Source organism: Gymnoscopelus microlampas (assembly GCF_963454915.1).
Source record: "Gymnoscopelus microlampas genome assembly, chromosome: 8".
NCBI lineage: Eukaryota > Metazoa > Chordata > Actinopteri > Myctophiformes > Myctophidae > Gymnoscopelus > Gymnoscopelus microlampas.
The window spans coordinates 32940014-32961598 of record NC_139945.1 but is presented as its reverse complement, the minus strand read 5'-3'; the positions used below and the strand labels follow the sequence as shown (position 1 = coordinate 32961598).

General features: G+C 40.6%; 2 protein-coding genes across 4 annotated transcripts in view; both read left to right on the top strand.

Annotated features, from left to right (window-relative positions):
- The window catches only part of brwd1 (bromodomain and WD repeat domain containing 1), a 44301-nt gene extending 35851 nt beyond the window's left edge, over positions 1-8450 (top strand). For all 3 annotated transcript variants that reach the window (XM_084063788.1, XM_084063787.1, XM_084063789.1), the window contains 6 exons: positions 135-284; positions 577-717; positions 823-1005; positions 2589-2930; positions 3964-4101; positions 5762-8450. In XM_084063788.1, the coding sequence (XP_083919914.1) occupies positions 135-284; positions 577-717; positions 823-1005; positions 2589-2930; positions 3964-4101; positions 5762-7188 (2381 nt within the window). In that variant the 3' untranslated portion in view covers positions 7189-8450. The remainder of the gene's footprint in view (positions 1-134; positions 285-576; positions 718-822; positions 1006-2588; positions 2931-3963; positions 4102-5761) is intronic.
- A 1135-nt stretch (positions 8451-9585) lies between these two features.
- Positions 9586-21383, top strand: tbcela (tubulin folding cofactor E-like a). The gene is made up of 10 exons (XM_084064199.1): positions 9586-9654; positions 10282-10693; positions 11813-11989; positions 12130-12269; positions 12968-13149; positions 15143-15399; positions 18107-18233; positions 19144-19260; positions 19907-20018; positions 20704-21383. The coding sequence occupies exons 3-10, from the start codon at positions 11830-11832 to the stop codon at positions 20926-20928; spliced, it is 1320 nt and encodes a 439-aa protein (XP_083920325.1). The 5' UTR covers positions 9586-9654; positions 10282-10693; positions 11813-11829; the 3' UTR covers positions 20929-21383.
- Positions 21384-21585: the final 202 nt, after the last annotated feature.

The following is a 21585-nucleotide window of genomic DNA, read 5'->3' as shown; positions in this document are numbered from 1 at the left end:
CTATGCTAACACGTAAAAAGACTGCAACATATAATGTGGCTTGTTTTGCGCCAAACTCCCATAAGAGGAACTTGCTTGACATGTGTATATTAATGTGTGTATGTTGATATCAACTGATTTTTTTTCCTGTGCAGATTCTGACAGTGAGAATGAGTTGCCATTGACTGACTCAGAGGAGGACAAACGGCCAGGGTCAAGGCACCGTCGGACCAGAGACCGAGACAGAGACACCAGAGCAAAAAGGAGAGTTGCCAGAAACAATGTGGCTTTGAAGAAGAAAAAAGGTCAGGATGGTCAGGATTTGATCAAGTGATCTCAACATAACACATACACTTAAAAAATAATCCTGATTCTGGGGGAGTGCTGAAGTTGCATGTCTAAATTTGGGCAGGATAATATGCACCAGAAATCAAATTTCTGATTACTTCATAGAATGTAATTGTTGCTATCCTTATCATCACAACAGAACTTGATATAAAAAATATATATATTTCATTCCAACAAAATGGATGTCAGTGCACAGGATTACTGAGTTTGTGGAAAGTTTTTCATTTTGACTGATGTTTCCCTGTTCAGATTCTGACAGTGAAAGTGAGGCGCTGTTGACCGACTCAGGGGAGGAGAAGCGTCCACGGTCCTCAAGGCATCATCGGAGCAGAGACACACAAGCGAAAAAGAGAGTTACCAGGAACAATGTGGCCTTGAAGAAGAAAAAAGGTCAGGACTTGATAAAGCATACACAGTTTGGGTGGATCCCGATCCTGGAGGAGGGGGGAATAGTACATTAGAATACTGAAAAAGCTGTGTTCTCTTCATCCCCAGTTGCTGAAAGCGACAGTGAAGAAGATGATGAGGAAGAGTTGGAATTCTCCAGTGAAGGCGAGGAAAGCGAAGATGAAGGGCTATCGTCCCATTCTTCGTCTCGTCGCTACCCGAGCAGAGCTAAAAGCAGTCGAAGCGTACGGCCGACTAGGAACAGTGCTATCGCAGACAGGAAACAGACGGGTAAAGATGACCTTTTCCTATGAACTCAGAATAGTAAGACCAAGGAATATAGACATGTTTTGAACTCTGGATGAAAAAATGGTGTATACATAAAAAGAAATTGAAACGTAGTTGTAATCTTTGCTTCTATTGGTCACATGGTTACTTAATCAATAAAACAAGTTCAATTAAACCCCAAGTTCTAATTGCACCTTGTAGAAGACCTGGTACATTAAAAATATAGCAGTTGATGATAAATTGCTTTTTAAGACATACAAGCGCCATAGAATGTGATGAGCAAAATAAATCTCACACCATTTTTTTATTAAATTCTTACCATAATAGATAACATGTAATAGGTCTTTACAGGGGGTTAGAAATGTGAGTACTTTTATGACCTGTTGTGATTTTATCTCAAGCTTGTTAAAGTTCCTCTTTCACATGTTTTAACTCATTCACTGCTAGATTTATTTCTGGCTGTGTTTGCCCACTGCCAGCAATTTTCGTATTTTTTTTTAACTTTCAACAGGTCACAAAAAAAATATATTCATTATGATCGCAAGTCCAATCGTTTGTAAACACAAAGGCTGTCCGTGGACGTCGCCCAGACAACCAACATTCCGATCGGCTGTGAGTCCTTCTCATGCAGCCCTGTGTAAACACACCATTTATCGTCAAAATGGTGGCACGGTTCACTTACTTTTTCAGCTCGCCACAGAAAATGTACATCCCTTATGATCGCGTGTCCAACTGTTTGTAGACACGCAGGGTAGGTGTGTGAGTGGCCGAGAGAACAAATATTCAATCCGCGACTTCAATCCATTCTCCAGTAGTAGAAGTTCGCAAACAACGCGTATGACTGAGCACGGCGGGAAAAAAAGTAAAGCCAAGAAAAGGCTGTTTCAAGGGGAGAGTTAAACAGGGAGCAGACGGAAACAGAAATCTTCGATTGACGTTATTTCCGTATCCGGATGTGTTACAATGATATATGTCACTACGAGAGATGAAGACCAGCGTGCAGTGAATGAGTTAATATGGTAATAAAGTGAACTTTAATTGGAGAAGTTTTCAGCAGCTGCACCCACAGTAAAGCTTGCCATCATTGGTACAGAGGTGTGATGTACCGTATGCTAGAGCAGTAGTTTTCAATCTTTTCTGGATCAGGGCACTGGATCAGCAGCCCACCGCATTCTCGGTGGGCTGCATGAATTTTCAATAGCATGTATATTTTAATGATCAATGGGTTAAAGGAGGATTACGGCCAACGTTATTCTTACCTTTATTATGACTTATGATATCCTAGGACGAGTGGTACAGTACAGAAATTCCATAACTGTGGCGGATCCGTTATGGAATTTCTGTACTGTACCACTCATCCTAGGATATCACGTCATAATAAAGGTAAGAATAACGTTGGCCGTGATTCTCCTTAAGTTCTTATTTATTGGTATCACTTTTTTAATGTTATATTATCATTCAAATGTTTACGTGGCCCACTTGCAATACCCTTGTGGCCCACCAGTGGGCCCCGGCCCACAGGTTGAGAACCAGTGTGCTAGAGATCAAAGGCTTCATGTTAATCATTGTTCCGTGTTGATCTTCAGTGGGCAGAGCTCAGATGAACGGACACAGCAGCAGGTCATCGCGCCGGGAGAAACGCCACCGAAGCCACTCGGACAGAACGTCGGCCCAGGGCTCCGACGGGGAGGAAGAGGAGACCGGGGGTCGTAGGGTTCTAATGAGAAAGACCGCCAGGGCTGCGGCTAACAAGATAAAACTCCTAGAGGTGTTGGACGAAGACGACGAAGAAGACGAGGAGTGTGAGAAGCCGACGCGGAGCAGCAACCGACTCCGCCCTGCCACCCGGTCCAGCAAACGCACTGCCGTTATCCAGAGCAGCTCGGAGTCTGAGGAGGAAGAGGAAGAAAAGGCGGAATCTACACCGGGTGAGCTGTAGCCTTGTCTACACTAGGCCTGTCCATATTTATAGATTCATCTATAATCTGAATTAACATTCATGGAATGTGTTTAGCTGATGGTCCCTGTGGAATGTAATCACATGGCTTAAGCTCTGCAATTTATACATTGACAATGTTGCTAACAACCAACAGGAATGCAGGAGTCGAAACCATGTTTCCCAGGTACTAGATGGAACAACTGGCAAAGTTTTGAAAACATGCTCTGGAAAATAAACCTTAATATAAAAGTTCAGTCCATCATAGCGTAAAATACAAGTTAATTATTCTTCATATTTACAGGCATTGCTAAAGTAAACACAAGTCTTGCACTTAAAGGTTAAAGCTCTGTCACGCTCTTATGTTACACATCCAAATAAAAACTCACCTTAAAGGTTCGGGAAACAGATGATGCATAACTTCTGATATTTACATACTAGTCAATATCTAAACAACAATATCAGTTAATATTTTTCCTGTAATTATATGGAAATTAAGTTTTGAAAAGGTGACTGTACAGGTAGCAGAATGGAATTCACATTCTTAGGACAGTCTTAGCTCATAGTGTGCAGACATCCCTTCCTTTCTCCAGTGTACGTGTTGTTAAGCACCTGTAAAAAAAATATATATATTTGGATGTGCAATTGTGCATACTTCCCTTTGGACTATATTTTTCGTCACTTAACTCTTAACTGCCAGAGTATATAAATTAATAAACTCACCCATGCCAGCGATTTTTGTCCATGGCAGTAAAAGAGTTAATGCCCTACTTTGTCATACAAAAGTGTCAAGCAAAAGTAGTGAACATAGCTCAATTACAAGTTTGTAGATCATCTGTTTACACTATTTCTGAAAGTTTTCTTTCCATTTCCTGATTGGAACATTATATTTCAATACCCAGCATTTGAAATGTAAGTGCAAGACAACTCATTTTCTACTGTGGACACATTCAAGGTGGTGTGTTTCCCTAGTCTGACTTAGAAGAAAGGTTTCACTAAGTTCTCTGCTTTTGTCCTCCTTCCAGCTTCTAAGGAAGAAAAGCTGTCATCTGGTGAGTCAGAAGACAATGAGGACAGCAATGAGAGTGACGCGTCAACCTCTCTGCAGCAGAACGGAGACCCTACCCGTAAAACAAGACAAGAAGCCAAGAGCAAGGCAAAGGGTGAGGGGGTTGGGGCATTATTGTTTATGTCTTCATTGCTTAACCCATTTAGACCTGAGGCCGATTCTAAAAATGGCTTCTAAATCCTGAAGTTTCCTGAAAAAGGTCAAATATTTATTCAAAAATTACAACAAATGTATGTTGCTATATACCAGTGATATTCAACTGGCGGCCCGCGGGCCAAATCCGGCCCCTGTGGAGCTTTACTGTGGCCCTATTCCAGATTCCAATGTAATTATTTATTATTTTATAACTTTTTTGGTGTGAATAGCTGTCCAGCCGCTTTATGATTTCTGCCCAATTCTGCCTAACACGTTAAACATGGAGAAATAAGCATTGGTGTATACAGTACTTGAAAACCATACTTGAGTAAAATTATATATAGAGATATGTTTTACTCCAATAAAAGTTAAAGTCGTCCATAAGAAAATCACTTGGGTCAAAGTGTTTGACCCAGAAAAGTATCTCGCGTTAACATGTATTTAAGTATCAAAAGTAAAAGTACAATTAGTAGGCCTATCAAAAGTACAGTATAAAGACTTTTTCATTGTACAAAGAAACAAAACATAATAACCTTGTAGTTGGGTAGCTTGGCTGCAACGCAGATTATTTTGAGTGCAGTCCGTCCAACACATGCCATCCATTTGTAGCTACTGTATTTCTGAGTTTTTAGAGGATGTGTAGTCCATTACATCAAAGAAAGTATTCTCCCTCTGCAGCCATTAGCTTGTTTTGAGTGGATTTTGTCCGTCTTCCATCTTCTCCATTTTCATCCATCTGAACAATGGTAGCTCTCAACTAATGGTTCTTGAAACACATCCTAAGAGCTTGAGTTCTTATCAGCTGGGTGCTCAGACATAACCAAAATGCAAAAACCTTTCATACGAACATGTAAACACTCCGCCTTGCCAGTCTGCCTCTAATGCTTTTTTCACAAAGACGCCGAATGCTAGGGATCCGTGCACAGAACATACTGAAATATCTACTTCCTATTTTCTTAATATCAAATTCAAAGCCTGTGCACTATAAAGGACTGCCACAAACATTATCCCATCAAACATCAAAATGCATGAATGCAGAAGCAGGCCCTAATAACTTACCATAATGTCGTCCATTGCTGTGTCCTATCAGACCTTCATCAGGCCATCTCTAGCTCAATGAGAAGAGAGGCAGCCTGTGAATCCATAGGTCGCTGGTTCGATCCCTGTCCCCAACAATGCGTAGAAGTGATCATCATTTGTTTATGGGGATCTCATCTTAAACAAGCTCAGTGCTTAATGAGTCTCCCAGTTTAGTAGACCTTGTATTGTGATTTTGTACTTCCATGTACTGATGTTCTCATGTCTTAGTAAATAAAGTACATCAATCAATCAATCAAACAAACCTATAGCACAGTTAACCATGAACATTTTCATCATTTTTGTTGTAATGGTCTTGTGGCCCCCAACTTCAAGTCATTTTACAATTGTGGCCCCCTGCCTAATCTAGTTGAATACCCCTGCTATATACTGTACATGGCAACAGGAACCCCAAAAGGGGTTCCCGTCCTGAAAGGTATAGTTACAAATAGGGGTTCCCGCCCAAAATGGGTTAATGCCTTTTCCTTACATCTCAGAATGGATAATGAACTCATCATCTCTGCCTGTCTTTCTTGTTCCAGATGTTTTGTCACGCGTAAATGGACATTGTGCAAAACACCAGAAATCTGACAGCAACTCGGACAAAGAAGAAGTTGCATTCGCAAGTTCTGCAGATGAAGAGGCAAAAGAGGAGGAAGAGGCTGCTATACCGCAGCAACCCTCAAAGAAGACCACTTCAGCTCATGAAAGTAAGCCTGTTCTGAATGCAAGCGATGCAGAGGAGGTAGTGGATAATGTATCTAGGAATACAAAACAAAAACCTCCCTTCAGCTCCGATGAGGAGGACAAAGACCACAATTCCCAGAAGCACCCACACCAAAACGGGAGGAAGGTGGAGAGGGAAATCCACAAGGCACCTGGGAAAAACAGGAAAGTCTCATCATCACCACCAAGCCGTGCACAACAAACTTCTGCCTCAATTAACAAACTAGAGGGTGCGGACTCAGAGGAACTCAGTGACACTCCAAAGAGATCCAGCTTACGTAAGAAAGGGCTGAAAGAGGAAGAGGAGGTCGATAGCGATCTCTTTGACGATGAATCTGAGGACGAATTGTGGACAAAGAAGCCGAGACGGAAGAAGCGTAAATCCAAACAGCCACAGGGCAGACGCTCAAAGAGGTCAAGGAGAAAACACTCCACCGGCTCTTCGGAAGACGAATCGGATAAGAAGTCTAAGAGCAATCGGTCAGATAGACAGGTTCGCCTCCGCAGCCTTCCTAAAAAGAAATACATCAATGATGACTCTGAAGAAGACTCTGTTTCTGAGAGCCGTAAAAAACACAGGAATGGTAGGGGCAGTGCCGCCGCCACCTCTGAGGAAGACGGAGGCAAGCGAGAGTCCAGAAGGGCCTCTCACCACGAAACCATGTGCCAGCCATCTTCCAAGAGAAAACGCGTCTACACCTCTGACTCTGAAGATGGAGACGAGGCCACAGAGAACGAAACTGCTGTAAAGACAAAGAAAGAAGGTAAAGAGGCAGACAAAGAGTCTGCCTCTTCCAAGCGACCGAAAAGGGAGACTAGATGCAAGCCTGGACAGGACGACAGCAACAGTCGGGAGGACGGCTCTTCCCAGCAAGGCTCAGACGAGGAGGAGGAAGAGGTCGGTCGCTCAAGGAGGGGAAAGAATAATCCAAGGCAAACGAAACGCACACGGAAAAAGGAAAGCAGCGGCCACAGTTCTGTCTCAGAAAGCGAGCAGTCATCCGCAGCTTCTGACAACTCATTTTCCAGCTCAGGGTCCCATAGTAGTCCAAAGAGGAGAGTTCACCAACGAGCGTCCCGGCTCAGCAACAGGACTGCTTCCCACAGCATGAGGCAGCGCCGGCAGAGGGCTGTCTCGGACGAAGAGGACAGTGACAAGTCTTCCGGCAATCCGAGCCGAAAGTCACGTGTGAACACTCGGAACCGTGGTAAACGGACGGTTAACTATCATGACAGCGAATGAAGGACTGCAGCCAAAACAAAGGAAGCCTTCAAAGAAAGGAAGGGAAGGGAGGAAGAAAGGGAGAGAGAAAGACACTGACTGGAGTCCTTTTGAAGAAACTTGATGGCCACATTAAAGGTAGTAGCACTGGAGTCCTCAAGAGAAACATGCTGTGAATCTGTTTCATTCAGGGATATTTATATTTTCTATGAAAAACAAAAACAAAAGAAAAACATGTTTATAAATGTAATATGGATTTAAGATTTGAACTGCTGGTTTTCACAAGGATTCAGAGCAAAACACCTCCCATACTGCTTTTTTTCTGATTTGGCCAGCGGAGTTAAGTTCTGGAGAAATATTGTGAGCTTGGGTGCTATCTAATTACCTCTGTTAAATCAAGCATATTGCTGGCTTGCACTAAAATACACTGTAATGAGGTATTTCATACACTAGTTTTGCATTAGAAACTCAGGGGTCAACTAAGTTTACTGTAGTCTCAGACATGCAGTTGGTTTTGTAAGAGTTGAGAGCAAGGGTAAGGACGAGAAACAATTCCAGGGTGGCAGGTGTCCAAGCACACTCACTGGAACAAATCTAATCCATGTTCACAATCTTCTGACTACAGCACTCCTTTGTAAACCCACACAACTTATGCTTGACTGTACAGTGAGTTGTTGATATGAGCCAAAATGTACAATATCAATCCCTCCTCCCACACACACAATTTAACATTTTATTTTTTTTATTTCTTTTGGAATACTTTTGTGTTGTGTTCTAGTTAATAAATGTAAATATGTGATTGAGAATGGCATCCTCTGTAAGGTTTGAGGATCATTCAGTAGCAAAGTTTCTTATTTAAATTTGAGCATTAATTTTCCGTTCTTTTTTTTTTTAATGACAGACTGCATTTATCTTGCCATATGTCACAAATTGGTACTCTTTTTTTTTTTCTTCTTTTTTTTTTGCCAAGTACAAGAAACCAAAAAGTACTTAATGCAAAATACTGTGATTTCTCATATTGGGAAGACATGTTATTGTTGTCCTGTGTTATGTACTTTCAGTATTAAATTCTTTTTTTCAGAGTTGACATAATATTTGCCAGTCACATTCATTTTGTTTATGGGGGAGATTTCTGAGTACAATTGCTTTATGAATAATTTTTGCTTATTGTTTTTCATACTACACCTTTAATAAACAATTTCACAGGAACTAAACATAACTCAATGTGGTTGTGGTGTGCACTTAATGAGTTATTCCTCATGTTAATAAAGACATCATTTCAAGGTGTACGTTGTGTTTTTAGATTTTACTTCACAAATCGGTGCCTTTGATGGTGGATTGTCTCTCCTGGTGCATGGATAGGATGGCTTGATTTACACATTTTCAGTATTACTGACACTTTACTGTTGTGCACATGCTTGCACCATTTTAAGTGTTAAGTATAGTTATAAGACCATGTACAGACACAAGGATAGATCAAGCCTGTGCATAATTACAACATTTACAACTTGGAGCTGCTTTAAAAATAAGAAGTGAAATAAATGCAAAAGTAAGTTTACCAAATCAAAGCTTGACCTTGGATAACCCATTAGGGTTATGAAGGGTAGAATTAGTGCTCTCTGCTCTGTAATAGTAGACTACAGTTAATTCAAGTTGAAGTTCACAATTAAAACGATACCAATCCAGTCGTGTAAAGTAACTAAGTACATTTACTCAAATACTATACTTAAGTACAATTTAGGTATTTCCAATGTTCAGTACTTATACTTCAAATAAGTCAAATATTTTACTTTTACTCCACTACAATTATTTGAAAACTAGTTACTTTGTATATTTTCATACAAAACAATACATACATTAACCACTCAGCTTGTAGATCTGCTATTTTCAAGATTTTTTATATATTTATAACTAACTATATAACTAACTACATTTATAGACATTTGAAAACTTGTGAAATGGGACATTCGGCATAATGAGTATTTTCTACTTTTGGTAACTTTAAGGACATTTTGATACCAATACTTTTGTACTTTTACTCAAATATTTTTTTAATTCCGGATTTTAACTCGTAACCGGGAATTTTTACATTTCAGCACGGATACTTTTACTTTAAGTAAAAAATGTGGGTACTTTTTCCACCACTGACTGGATTTACAATGTGTCAGATAAAACCAAACCCCATCCCCATCCATGGTGGTGGGATCCCCTTATTTTTAACTCTATGGGTGGGATATAAATGAATGGATGTGTGTGTGTGTGTGTGTGTGTGTGTGTGTGGCTTTTGATTATAGCGATGCTGTTAACGGACTAACGGACAATAACAGCCTGTTTATCTAAAACAACATTACTGCAAACAATAAAATAAAAAAATCGTCTAGTTAGTTACTGTCGCAAATGACGTCACTTCCGCTAGCAGGAATATAACAGTGGTTTGTCGTAACGTTAATAAACAACACAAGAGGACGTTCAGTTACACACAACAAGGTAGGTGACCAGTTCTTCCTACGCACTTCATCCTATGTCACTTTTTAGACGATATGATGTTTTTATAATATGAGCTATGATTTCATCCATTTGAAGCGCTGTCATCGTTGTTTTCCATCGAGATGCTGATGAGGGTCATGATCATCCAATGATGATGATGCTGAGTCTGTGTCAACAACAACCTGCCTTTATGATGAAAACATCTTCATCATCACAGCTATATATATACCAGGGTTGATGAGGACTTTTATGTTTATTCAGTTGCTAATAATCCTTTCTAAGATTTCTGCCGAATATATTCCATTAAATTACAACGTAGCTATTTTAGTGTATATCCTTGGTCTACACACTTTAATATCTATTCGAAAGGCTTGATAAAATAAAAATACACTGCTTTTCACAGGATTATTATTTTTTTAAATATTTTTTTCTCATGTCATCTTGTTTGTGTTCTGTTAGGGAAGGATACTCAAATACACACTGTAATTGTGATTATTATTTTTTATTTTTTACTGTATTAATAGAATACGGCACTGTTTCTAAAATTACAGTCGTAATAAAATTTTGAATTTTAGCTCGACCACGCACCCAAAGGCAATCTTTGTTTTTGTCTGACCTTTGTTTCAGTATATCATGTGCTGCTGAGATACGTGTCAACTCCAAGCCCTCCCCTTTCTGGAAAGAGAGAGAGTTGACTAAAGGACAGGAGCTCTGAACTGATTGCTTTTAGAGAGAGGTCTACTACGCATCATCCTCGCAGCCACTCTGGAGTATGACAGAGTAGCACGTAGCCTATATGCCTTCTTAATCATACAAATAGACCTGCAGCATTGTCTCGGGTTTCATGAGATTCATCTACATATTTTGAGAAGACTTTATGAATGAAACAATACATCAGTGAAGATACATATGAGTGAATGCTAATGGTAGATGAATGATTGAGCCTTCTCCCTTGTTTTCTTTGGCAGGCTGTCGGTGCAGAAACGGAAGAGGACAGTGAGCAGTGATAGTGGTCAGGTGGAGGGGGCCGTCACTGCAGGTAAAACAAACATTAATCTGTGAAGCTACATATCCATAGGCTACTGTATTTCATTTCATTGTATGTGTCATTACCAGTAGAATAGTAATCCCTTTGAACTAGGCTAAACCTTGCCTGAAACAGACATACATTTCTTAAGCTGTTTCCTGTATATTTGTATCGCAGTCATAGTATACCTTCATCTTTGTGTAAAATTAATATTTCCTAATTGAATAGTTACTGGGAAAATCATGGATATTTGCAATCTATTAGATTAAACTTTCCTAACAGGATAAATTATTTATATTATAATAGAGTAACAACATTCTTAGAAAAGATGAGCTACTGTAACATAACTCAGTTGATTTTCATGTCAGTAAAACGCCCCAGTAGATGAAAACAGTTATGAAAGTCTGCCAGATATAAAAAACAAGTTCTGTGACTTGTCAACAAAAAAGAGCTTACCATTACAATGATAATGGATAATGTGTCTGATGGCACAGCTGCATTTGGTTTGAAATATTGTAAAACACAGCATAAATGCAAATTTTCTCTTAGATCAGCTGTCTAGTCTCTGTCTTTTGGAAGCAGAAATGGGTATTTAAATAGGACAGTGCCTCTGTGTTTTGCTGATAAGCAGTACAGGACACCTCCCAGTGGCCCTGCCTGGTCCACCATTATCATTGGAGATTGGACCGTTTCTTCTCTCAAGGAGAAATGCAGACCATGTATCATCAGACCATTCAACCCAATGCCAATGTAACCACTTAAACCCTATAAACTTTGTTCTGTGTAAAATAGTGAAAATATACAATCTATTAACTCAGCTATTTTTGCCAAATGTTCACCCATTTTTGCCAAATTCTAGGATTCATGTGGTTAAGGCCTGTGGCAGCTGGTGTTTCTTTAGTGCACATGAACATCATCACATCATGTTAACTTCCCAAATATGAGAACATTCCAAGTACTGCTATACTGCATTGTAGAAAACCAGCTGACAGATGTCGATGTGTCGTCTCAGACAGAAAGCGGACTTGACTTGAACGATGGTGTCTTGCCAAGTTAACTGATAGGCAGCGCTGGCTAGAGTGCTGCTAACCTCTCAGACTGTCTGTCTCGTTTTCTACTGCGGGGGGACAGTGGAGGGAGCAGTCGGGATGTGGGAGGGAGCCATGGAGCTTCAGCTTTCTGAGGGCCGTACATTCATGGAGGTGATCAGTGAGAAGTACAGTCCGGAGAACTTCCCGTACCGCCGTGGACCTGGCATGGGGATAGTGGTGGTGCCCACAGCGGGTCCCCAAGGCTCTCCCATGAAAGGTGAGCTGGAGGCAGGCTGACCACACTGATTGTTAAACTGTCATGGGAATACTGGGCTTTGATCGCTATCTTTTAGCAATTGCTCTTGACATGCTTTCTCTGCCGTTTTCTTCATAAAAACCTCTGCCACTCCATTCCAGATCGCCTGAACCTCCCCTGTATGCTGGTGTTGAATGGCTGTGGGATCAGCCGGGCAGGTGAAAAGGCGGAGATTGCAGCCTTTTGTAAACATGTGATGGAGCTGGACCTGTCCCACAACAACCTGCGGGACTGGCATGAGGTTAACTGGGCTCTGATTGGTCAGACTATTGCCAGCAAGACTTACCAGACAAATATAGCAAACTATGAAGCAAAAAAATAAGCCTTTTTGGTCTTCAATTTGAGCTTTGCTGTCGGCAGTTTTAAAGTACTTTATTACAGACCATACTCGTGGTCTGGAATGTCTAGCCCATTGCCTACGTCTCACAGTATAATTGGCATTGCTCCCGACCATTTTCCAATGGCATTCCATGGTTTGTTTGATTTTCAAAGAAGCCACAAACTCCTGTTCATTAAAGTATGGTATGAGCTTATCAGCTATCAGGTATCAGCTTTCATAGAATTGGAAGTTGCTTGAGATATGTAATTCAACACACTAAAAATCATTACAAGGTTATTTTATTTAAACCTTATATTATTTTGTTTTATTGCATTTTAAAGCGTGGATTGATTGGAAAAGTCAATATTCAAACATCCATGACTTAATAACTATGCGTCAACTCAAGTATGTTCTGTAAAGTTTTAATGACTTTGGAGAAATATAAACAAATGCTAAATCTATAAAGCCATATTGGGGAAATGGTCTATGATTATGTACGGTATGATATATGGCTGAAGCTGTGAATAGACAATGACATGTATTGACCCCAACATTATTATATGGTCCTTCAAGGCAGCTGCACTTTGATCTTATTTGTTTGTTTTTTTGTCTGTTTTCAGATAAGTAAGATAGTGTCCAGCATCCCGAACCTAGATTTCCTCAACCTGAGCTCCAACCCCCTGGCGGGTGTAACCCTGGAGCCGCGCTTCGCAGAGGCCTTCTCCCGCGTCCGACGCCTTGTCCTCAACAACACACAAGTGTCATGGAACACTGTTTCCACATTGGCACAGGGGATGCCTGAGTAGGATAGCTTTGTTCTATTCTGTTGTGTTCCGCTCCCATCTAGTATGTACATTTGTTTGGACCCCACTTTGAGAATCTCTGACATACATTCATTATTGTCCCGCCTGTCCTGTTGTTTGAGAGTGTAAAGATTCCAGTGGTGGAAAGTAACTAAGTACATTTACTCAAGTATTGTATTGTACTAAGTATTTTTACTTTACTGGAGTATTTCCAATTTTCAGTTCTTTTACTTCTACTCCACTACATCTCACAGGCAAATATTTTACTTTTACTCCGCTACAATTATTTGAAAACTTTAGTTACTAATTACTTACTTACTTACTATTACAAAACACACATTAACCACTTCGACCCTATATACATTTTGGCCATTTGAAAATAGCCGATCTACAAGCTCACAATGTGTCGCGATGCGACACATTGTGAGCTTGTAGATCTGCTATTTTCGAAACCCTAGCCCTAACCCTTTTCTTTATACATTTTATACATTTGAAAACTTGTGAAATGGGACATTCTGCATAATGAGTACTGTCAACTTTTGGTACTTTAAGTACATTTTGATACCAATACTTTTGTACTTTTACTCAAGTACATTTTGAATTTACTTGTAACAGAGTATTTCTACAATGTAGTATTGATACTTTTACTTAAGTAAAACATTTGAGTACTTTTTCCACCACTGAAAGATTCACATTTCATCATACTTTTGAGTTACAATATATCATTTTTTACTGTGCACAGACACTAGGTTAGTGCTATCACCCTTTTTATCCTACTTTTCAAGCTTGAGAGAGATGGTTCTCTGGTCTTAAGGTTAACCACTCTTTATTCTGAAGTTTTTTGGTATAAATCCAATGTTAGCATTTGTCGTGCTGTGGCGATAGTAAGAAAAGATAATTGAACAGTTTCAATGGAGTAATGCGGTCACATTATTGACTTACATTGCTAATGTATAAAATGCTACCAGGAAAAAGAAAGTTCTCAGAAAGAAGTTCTCAGAAACAAAAGTGCTATTGTAAGAGTTTTTCAGTCAGACTTGGCTGATAGATAAAATAGGCTTCCGAAGATCTTAAATTGTGTTCTGTCCGATAGACCAATTATTTATTTAACAACATTGAGACTGGATGCACAGGTGATTGTTTCATGCAATCAATTCTCAACCTGTTGTTTTGGGGTGTGCTGGTTTCAGCGCACCCCAACCCCCTCCTGTGTGTAGGCTAGTGAGGCGCGCCCAAGCGAGACCTGACAGAATGGGTTTCATTTGGAGCCAGTATGACGTTTGGAGCCAGTGTGACGTCTATACGCTCAGTCTTGTGTCTGTGTGGTTAGGCCTGTCACAATTATCACACAATCGCCTAAAAATCGCAATTATTTGTGATAATTGCAGTTACAGTATTTCGCATAATAGTCATAATCGTTTCAATGTTCAATATTTGTCATACATTTTCCTACTTAAAAAAGAGATGTGTGGCAATAGCAGAGCCTCATGCTCACAAAGCGTTGCATAGCTTGTAGATTGGCTATTTTCGCTGTTTTTTTAAAGTAGAAAGCTATTAATTATGTCAGTAATTTCTTTGTATATTTAAGTGATTTGTCATATTTGCCCTGTTTATGAAGCCTAAAGCCAAACAGAAATGTAATTTCTCTTGAGAGTGTAAAATGAGACCAAATGGACCCTTACGGGTCCATTTGGTTTCATGTTACTCTCTCAAGAGTTAAATTATTGTTAAACATCAGCATTACTTAATTTACAAGAAGTACACAATTAGAGAATGTAGAAGAATTGTTATTTTGCCAAAATCTTATCCAATGATAACAAAATATTCTATGTCTTGAGTCTGAGAGTCTAAATCTCATTAAACAGTGGTCCGTGGCTCAAATGCCGAATAAATAATGGGCCTTGATAAGAAAAAGGTTGAAAACCACTGTTTTAGTGAGCAAAATGTCATGGTCGTGACAGCCCTGTGTGTGTGTGGGTGTGTGGTCTGTAGGCTGGAGGAGCTGTTCCTATGCCTTAACGAGTACACCAGTGTGTCGGCCTCCGCCGTGCCCTGCACCACGCTGCGTCTGCTGCACATCACCGACAACAGCCTCCAGGACTGGGCCGAGGTTCGCAAGTTCGGTGCCATGTTCCCCAGGCTGGACACGTTGGTCATGGCCAACAACAACCTGGCCTCCATCGAAGACAGCGGGGACCTCCTCCAACGGCTCTTCCCCAGCTTACGCTACATCAACATGAACAACGCAGGTTGGCACGCCGACATTGTTGATTTGCTTTCTCTTTGCATAATTGGCTGGTGGTAATTGGCAGTGGTGGTGGTGGTAAAAGTACTTTTTGCAATGTAGAAATACTCTGTTACAAGTAAAAGTCCAGAATTCAAAATTTGCTTGAGTAAGTACAAAAGTATTGGCATCAATATTAAAAGTAAAAGTAGCCATTAAGCAGAATGTCCCATAGGTTTAAAATGTATACAAATATTTTGAAAATTTTGCGTTGTGAGCTTATAGATCGGCTATTTTCAAATAGCCAAAGTTTAAATAGGGCTGAAGTGGTTAATGTATGTTTTGTAATAATAATCTAAATCTACTGAAAGTGAGTGACAGGTGCGTCACTGGTTATTGGGACAGAATGCTCTGCAAGCTACTCCGTTTTTTAGAATGCGCTGGCTGCAAAAAACTGTCGGCCCCACACAACCTTTTAACAGCGGGCAACCATATTTTGGTGTGACTGTGCCCTTAGAGTTCTTCTTTTACGAGGGGTGTGATGTATGCCAAACTAAATGGTGTTCTTAAATGTTTTTTAAGGCAACTATTTGTCACAACTTCCTTTTTTAGAGTAAAGTTTGAGGTGCAATAAAAGCATAATACGGCAATATGTGCCTAACCATTATATTTAGCCAGGGAAGGCTGACAGAGCTCTTTTATTTATTTAGTTTTAGCATAATGCTGGCTGACATTCACACAGACCTCTATGCAGATGCAATAGAACAGTTTGGGGTTGATTGTCTTGTTCAAAGCCTACTTGATTAATTTGAAGATGAACGTTTTGTATTGTTACATCTTATGTACTGTAGTACACAAGAGTAAAATCACAAGGCAAGAATGTGCGATTGTATGTGTGTAGCTGCCTCTACACACAGGCTGCTTCTACTCACAGGCAGACAGGCAGATAGGGGAGGGATTGAGGACGAGGATTAGCGTTTCCAAAGCTTATTATTGTTCTTCTTCCTGGCCTGCTCGTCCTTAAACCTGATTGTCTGGGGGAAGTAGCAATTTCACAGCCTACTACCGGCGGCCTTGTGGCTGCGAAGCCACTTGCCAAGTGGCTGGCAGCATGTGAAACAAGGTAGTCATGGGAGGTGGGTGAGAGTATTTATTTGTTTTTCTCACCAAATGTTTTGCCAACTGTGTTGTGATCACAGGTCTGTTTCTCTAGCCTTCAGGATAAATGTGACTACTGTACTGTGTGTTGCAACTCACAACAAGTCATTATGTTGCAATGGTATTGCAAACAATATACCACTAATCGTTTAGGTTTAAATTATATTAGAATAGAAATGATGTGTCAGACCACAGTGTAAAGGAAATGAGTAAAAGCCATGCTGATTCAGATAAAAGAGGAAAAGCATATTGGTGAATCATCAAATCAATTCCATTATGACTCAGCCAGACAAGGCATGGCCACATTTAAAGGAAAACAATTCTGTTTCTTCGCCTGTCCATTTAGGGATGCAGCGATCAGATAAATGGATCCATTTGGCTTCCTTCTTTGAATCACAGCTGAACACAGTCGAATCACTGCTGGCTCCTCGGTTGCTCCTCTCAGTTTGTCCCATAGAAAGAACTGTGCATTGCTTCTGAAACCTTTTTGTTTCAAGGACCCCCAGTTTGGTATGCATTAGGCCACTGGTTCTCAACCTTTTCAGGCTGTGACCCCCCCCAAAAATAATCCTATTTGATCTGGGGACCCCCCCACCCTTACAAGCCCTTGGAATTGTAGGAGTTGAGGCATTCCATTTAGTTTGACTCGGTTCCACAGATAGATATTGTGAAAATAGCAGATCTACAAGCTCAATTTATTTTTGCTTCTTCCTTATATTATTTGAAAATCTGGCCAATGTTTGACCAGTTTTTATAGTATAGTTTGTTCAATGCTTTTGATGCAGTGATGGTCTTTTTCATTTCCTTTCTTTTTTTAGGTATTAAAAAGGTCTTAAAAGTCCTTAAATTGGTACTTGGGGACCCCCCCCCCCCCCCCTCCACACTGCATTAAGCCACGGACCCCCATGACTCCTGGGAGTCCTCGCACCCCACTTGGGAACCACAGCCTTATAGAAGAGAAAGTAATCAATCCATCCAACCTGCATGTGTTGGTTATATCATATTCATAGCAATAAGCACCATTGGGTCCTCTGTCTTCACAACCCGGTGAACACAGATCCGTATCGGTTCTAGAAGTGGTGGGAAAAGTGTTTTACTTAAGTAAAAGTATCAATACTGCAATGTAGAAATACTCTGTTACAAGTGAAAGTCCGTAATTCAAAATTTACTAAAAGTACAAAAGTATTGGTATCAAAATATACTTAAAGTACAAAAGTAAAAGTACTCATTGTGCATAATGTCCCATTTCTCAAGTTCAAAATGTATACAAATATTTAGAAAATAGCCGATCTACAAGCTCACAATGCGTCGCATCGCGACGCATTGTGAGCTTGTAGATCGGCTATTTTTGAATGGTCGAAATACATATACGGCTGAAGTGGTTAGTGTGTTTTGCGAATATTGCCTCTGAGATGTAGTGGAGTAGAAGTAAAAGTACTGAGAATTGGAAATACTCCAGTAAAGTAAAAAATACCAAAGAATTGTACTTAAGTAAATGTACTCAGTTACTTTACACCTCTGGTCTCTTTGTCGCTCATGCATTTATGAGTCTGTGTGTGCATGTGTTTTCTCAGCTCTTAACCGTTGGGAAGACATCGAGAAGCTGAACTGTTTCCCTAAGCTGGAGGAGGTGCGACTGCAGGGTATCCCCTTACTGCAGACCTACACCAACACGGAGCGGCGCAGCCTCATGCTGGCACAGTGAGTCCCACAGTGAGCTCTTTGTGACACTATAAGGTTTGTCTTGTGGAGGCTGGAGTGCCTCTTTTATACAATTTAAGTATGGGTATGACACACTCCCAGTGATGGAAGAAGTACTCACATTTTGTACTTAAGTAAAAGTATCAATACCCTATTATAGAAATAGTTTGGTATTAAAAGTTTGCTTGAGTAAAAGTACGAAAGTATTGGCATCAAAACATACTTAAAGTACCAACAGTAAGTACTCATCATTATGCAGAAGTTTATACAAATCCTTTGAAAATTAGCAGAGCTACACGCTTTAATTGTAGTGGAGTAAAATACAATGTATATTTGCGGAGAGGCGGAGCACGCAAAGAGCGTCTATTTCTAATAAAATAAAGGTTCATGTGATCCGACGGCCCAGGCCCCGGGGGTCCCGGGCCCGTAGACGGCCGCCTATCGGGCCTACCCGGACGCTCCGCCACTGCACCCAGCATAGACAAATGGATCACATAACACCAGCAGAAGCATTCGTATCATACAGTATGGTATCCGGTGGCACACTGAGATAAAACAATATTAAACAGGCACTCCATACTCTTGGGCTGTACACCAACATTTTATCATACTGTGGTCAGTGACCTGAGATACCATTTTAATAATTAGTTTGAAGTTTAAGTCGACCACATTTGCGGCATAACTACTTAAAATTGCAACACCACTTAAGCCCTGTATACGTCTTTGTACGAGAAGTAGTGAGAATAGCACAACTACAAGCTCACAACGCATCACATTGTGACGTGTTGTGAGCTTGTAGATCTGCCATTTCCACTATTTTTTAAATTTTGAAGTGAAAATATATAAAGTTGTTGTTTTTTAGTTTTTTTTGTACAGTATGTGACACGTATTTGCATGCTTGTTCCTGCAGGCTCTGCTCAGTATCATTACTAAACGGCAGCGTTGTGACTGATGGTGAGAGAGAAGACGCAGAGAGGTTCTTCATCCGCTATCATGTAGATTACCCTGAGGAGGAGCTACCTTACAGGTACTGTAGACCACTGCTTCTCAAAGTGGGGTCTGGGGACCCCCAGAGGTCCTTGAGGGGGTTCCAGGGTGTCCCCAGCAAAATGAAGATCAATTTAAACACTTAAGCCTTATTTTATTTTTTGATGTACGTGTTGCCATGTGAACAAATGTTCAAAAATGTTAACAAAATTGTTGACAGATGTTGAAAATAGCCGATCTGGCAGTGTGAGCTTGTAGATCTGCTCTTTTTGGAAAACTTTGACATATCTTTACAAATCCTCTCTGGATGTCACAAAATCTTTTCAATTGGCGATCATTGGCCAAATACGTATCCATTTGGGGGTCCTTGACATGAAAATGTTGAAGAGTGTGTGTGTGTGTGTGTGTGTGTGTGTGTGTGTGTGTGTGTGTGTGTGTGTGTGTGTGTGTGTGTGTGTGTGTGTGTGTGTGTGTGTGTGTGTGTGTGTGTGTGTGTGTGTGTGTGTGTGTGTGTGTGTGTGTGTGTGTGGTGTAGAGCAGTGGTTCTCAAAGTGGTGTCCTTTGAGGGGGTTCCAAAAGGACCCGTAACATTTGTACACTCTCAGAGTTATGGGGATCCTTGAAATTAAATGGCTTGAGAACCAGTGGTGTAGAGACTGTGAAAACTCTCTCCTCTCCCTCTGCAGATACCACTGCCTGGTGACCAAGTACGGGAAGCTGGAGCCGCTGGCAGAAATTGACCTTCGACCCCGCTGCCATGCCCAGGTGGAGGTGCACTGCGAGGATAAAGTGGAGCAGGTCAGTATAGGCATAGTAGCTGCAGACATATTGGTGGGAGTCGATGTTAAGTCAACCTGTTTATGCCCCACCAAGATGTCCGCCGCTACCAAATGACACTTGTTGACGCCCCCTTCAGGATTTTTTGCTACGCACTACAGGCTGTTTTGTAGTTTGTTTCCCAGGTCCAGTTAACCCATTAAGACCGGTAAAGTATCTGTGTAATTGTTTTGATTTCTTTTGCTATTCAAAAAATAGCAGATATACAAGCTCATAGCGCAGTGCTGCGCTATGAGCTTGTAGACCTGCTATTTTTTCGAAAAATTATGAAAATGTGTGCAAATCCTTTAATATATATATACATTTTAACTCAAATCTTTGCATCTGGGGGTCCCTGGAACAAAATATTTTGAGATGGGGTCCGCGGACAAATACATATCATTTTGGGGGTCCTTGACATGATTTTTTTTTTAAACCACTATATAGCAACATAAGTTTAGAAGGAAAAAAAATTATGGGATTTAGAAGACATTTTGTAGAATCCCCAGAAGCAAAGATTTGAGTTAAATGTTCGCTTTGAAAAATATATATATATTCAAAGATTTGCACACATTCTCACGATTGTTTAAAAAAAAAAGCACAGCACAGGATAATAGCTTAAGCAACATTGCTAAAATAAATAATAATATGTCGAACTATTTATTAGGTGAACATCCGCCTGGACCAGACTGTGGCAGAGCTGAAGAAAAAGTTGAGAACGGTCGTCCAGCTCTCCACCAATAACATGAGGATCTATTACATCGACAAGGATGTGTGCAGCGCCTTCGGCCCAGAGGAGATGAAGTACAGCTCCCGCGCTCTCCACTCCTACAGCATCCGTGACGGCGATGAGATACTGGTGGTGCCCAAGGTGCCCAAGACGGCCAAGTGACAAATCTCGTTCTCAACTGGCTGGTTAATTTATTGATTTGTTGGATCACTGGTTAATTCACGGTCGGGAAACAATTTGAAATTGCATATAAAAGAGTTGGTGGCGCATGTGCTGGAAATGACTGATAATTGTGAAAATGTAAGATTCCATGAACCACCTCACCGCGGAGAGTGGTTTGCTGATAGAACAGTGGACTGCCTAAAAGCTCTGCCTGGAAATGGACCCACTGGTCTGGACTCTGGATGGAGTTACGTATGTTTTTCTTTATTTCAATCAAGCTTTATTTGAAGGCATCTGTTGAAATCAATGGACAAATCTACTGCAAAGGAGACCAGTCCAAGAAAGCAACCCCCCCCCCCCCCTTCGGCTGCGCAAGGCAGAAGCAGTTGCCGGGAGCACTTACTACATGGCATACTATAGCACCTACAGTACATAGGCAAGTATCCAAAGCTCCACGCTTGACCTTCTGTTGAAAAAACCCTAACCCTAATCAGTAATGGCACAATGTTTGCAGAATGCAGAGATCATGTACATGCTTTAGCATAATGTAACAAAGTGTACATATTTAGAATAGATGAGAGCATGTTATGAGCATTGGACGCAGCACTTAAATACTGACCAGGATGTTTATGTGTTTTACAGCTTTACACACTTACA

What these genes read in the sequence shown, in the direction of transcription:
- tbcela (XM_084064199.1), top strand. Translation starts at nt 11,830, where the DNA reads ATGTGGGAGGGAGCCATGGAGCTTCAGCTTTCTGAGGGCCGTACATTC. An exon ending in ACCTGCGGGACTGGCATGAG is followed by an intron (nt 12,270 to 12,967) that starts GTTAACTGGGCT and finishes GTCTGTTTTCAG; the next exon opens with ATAAGTAAGATAGTGTCCAG. An exon ending in GAGGAGGAGCTACCTTACAG is followed by an intron (nt 19,261 to 19,906) that starts GTACTGTAGACC and finishes CTCCCTCTGCAG; the next exon opens with ATACCACTGCCTGGTGACCA.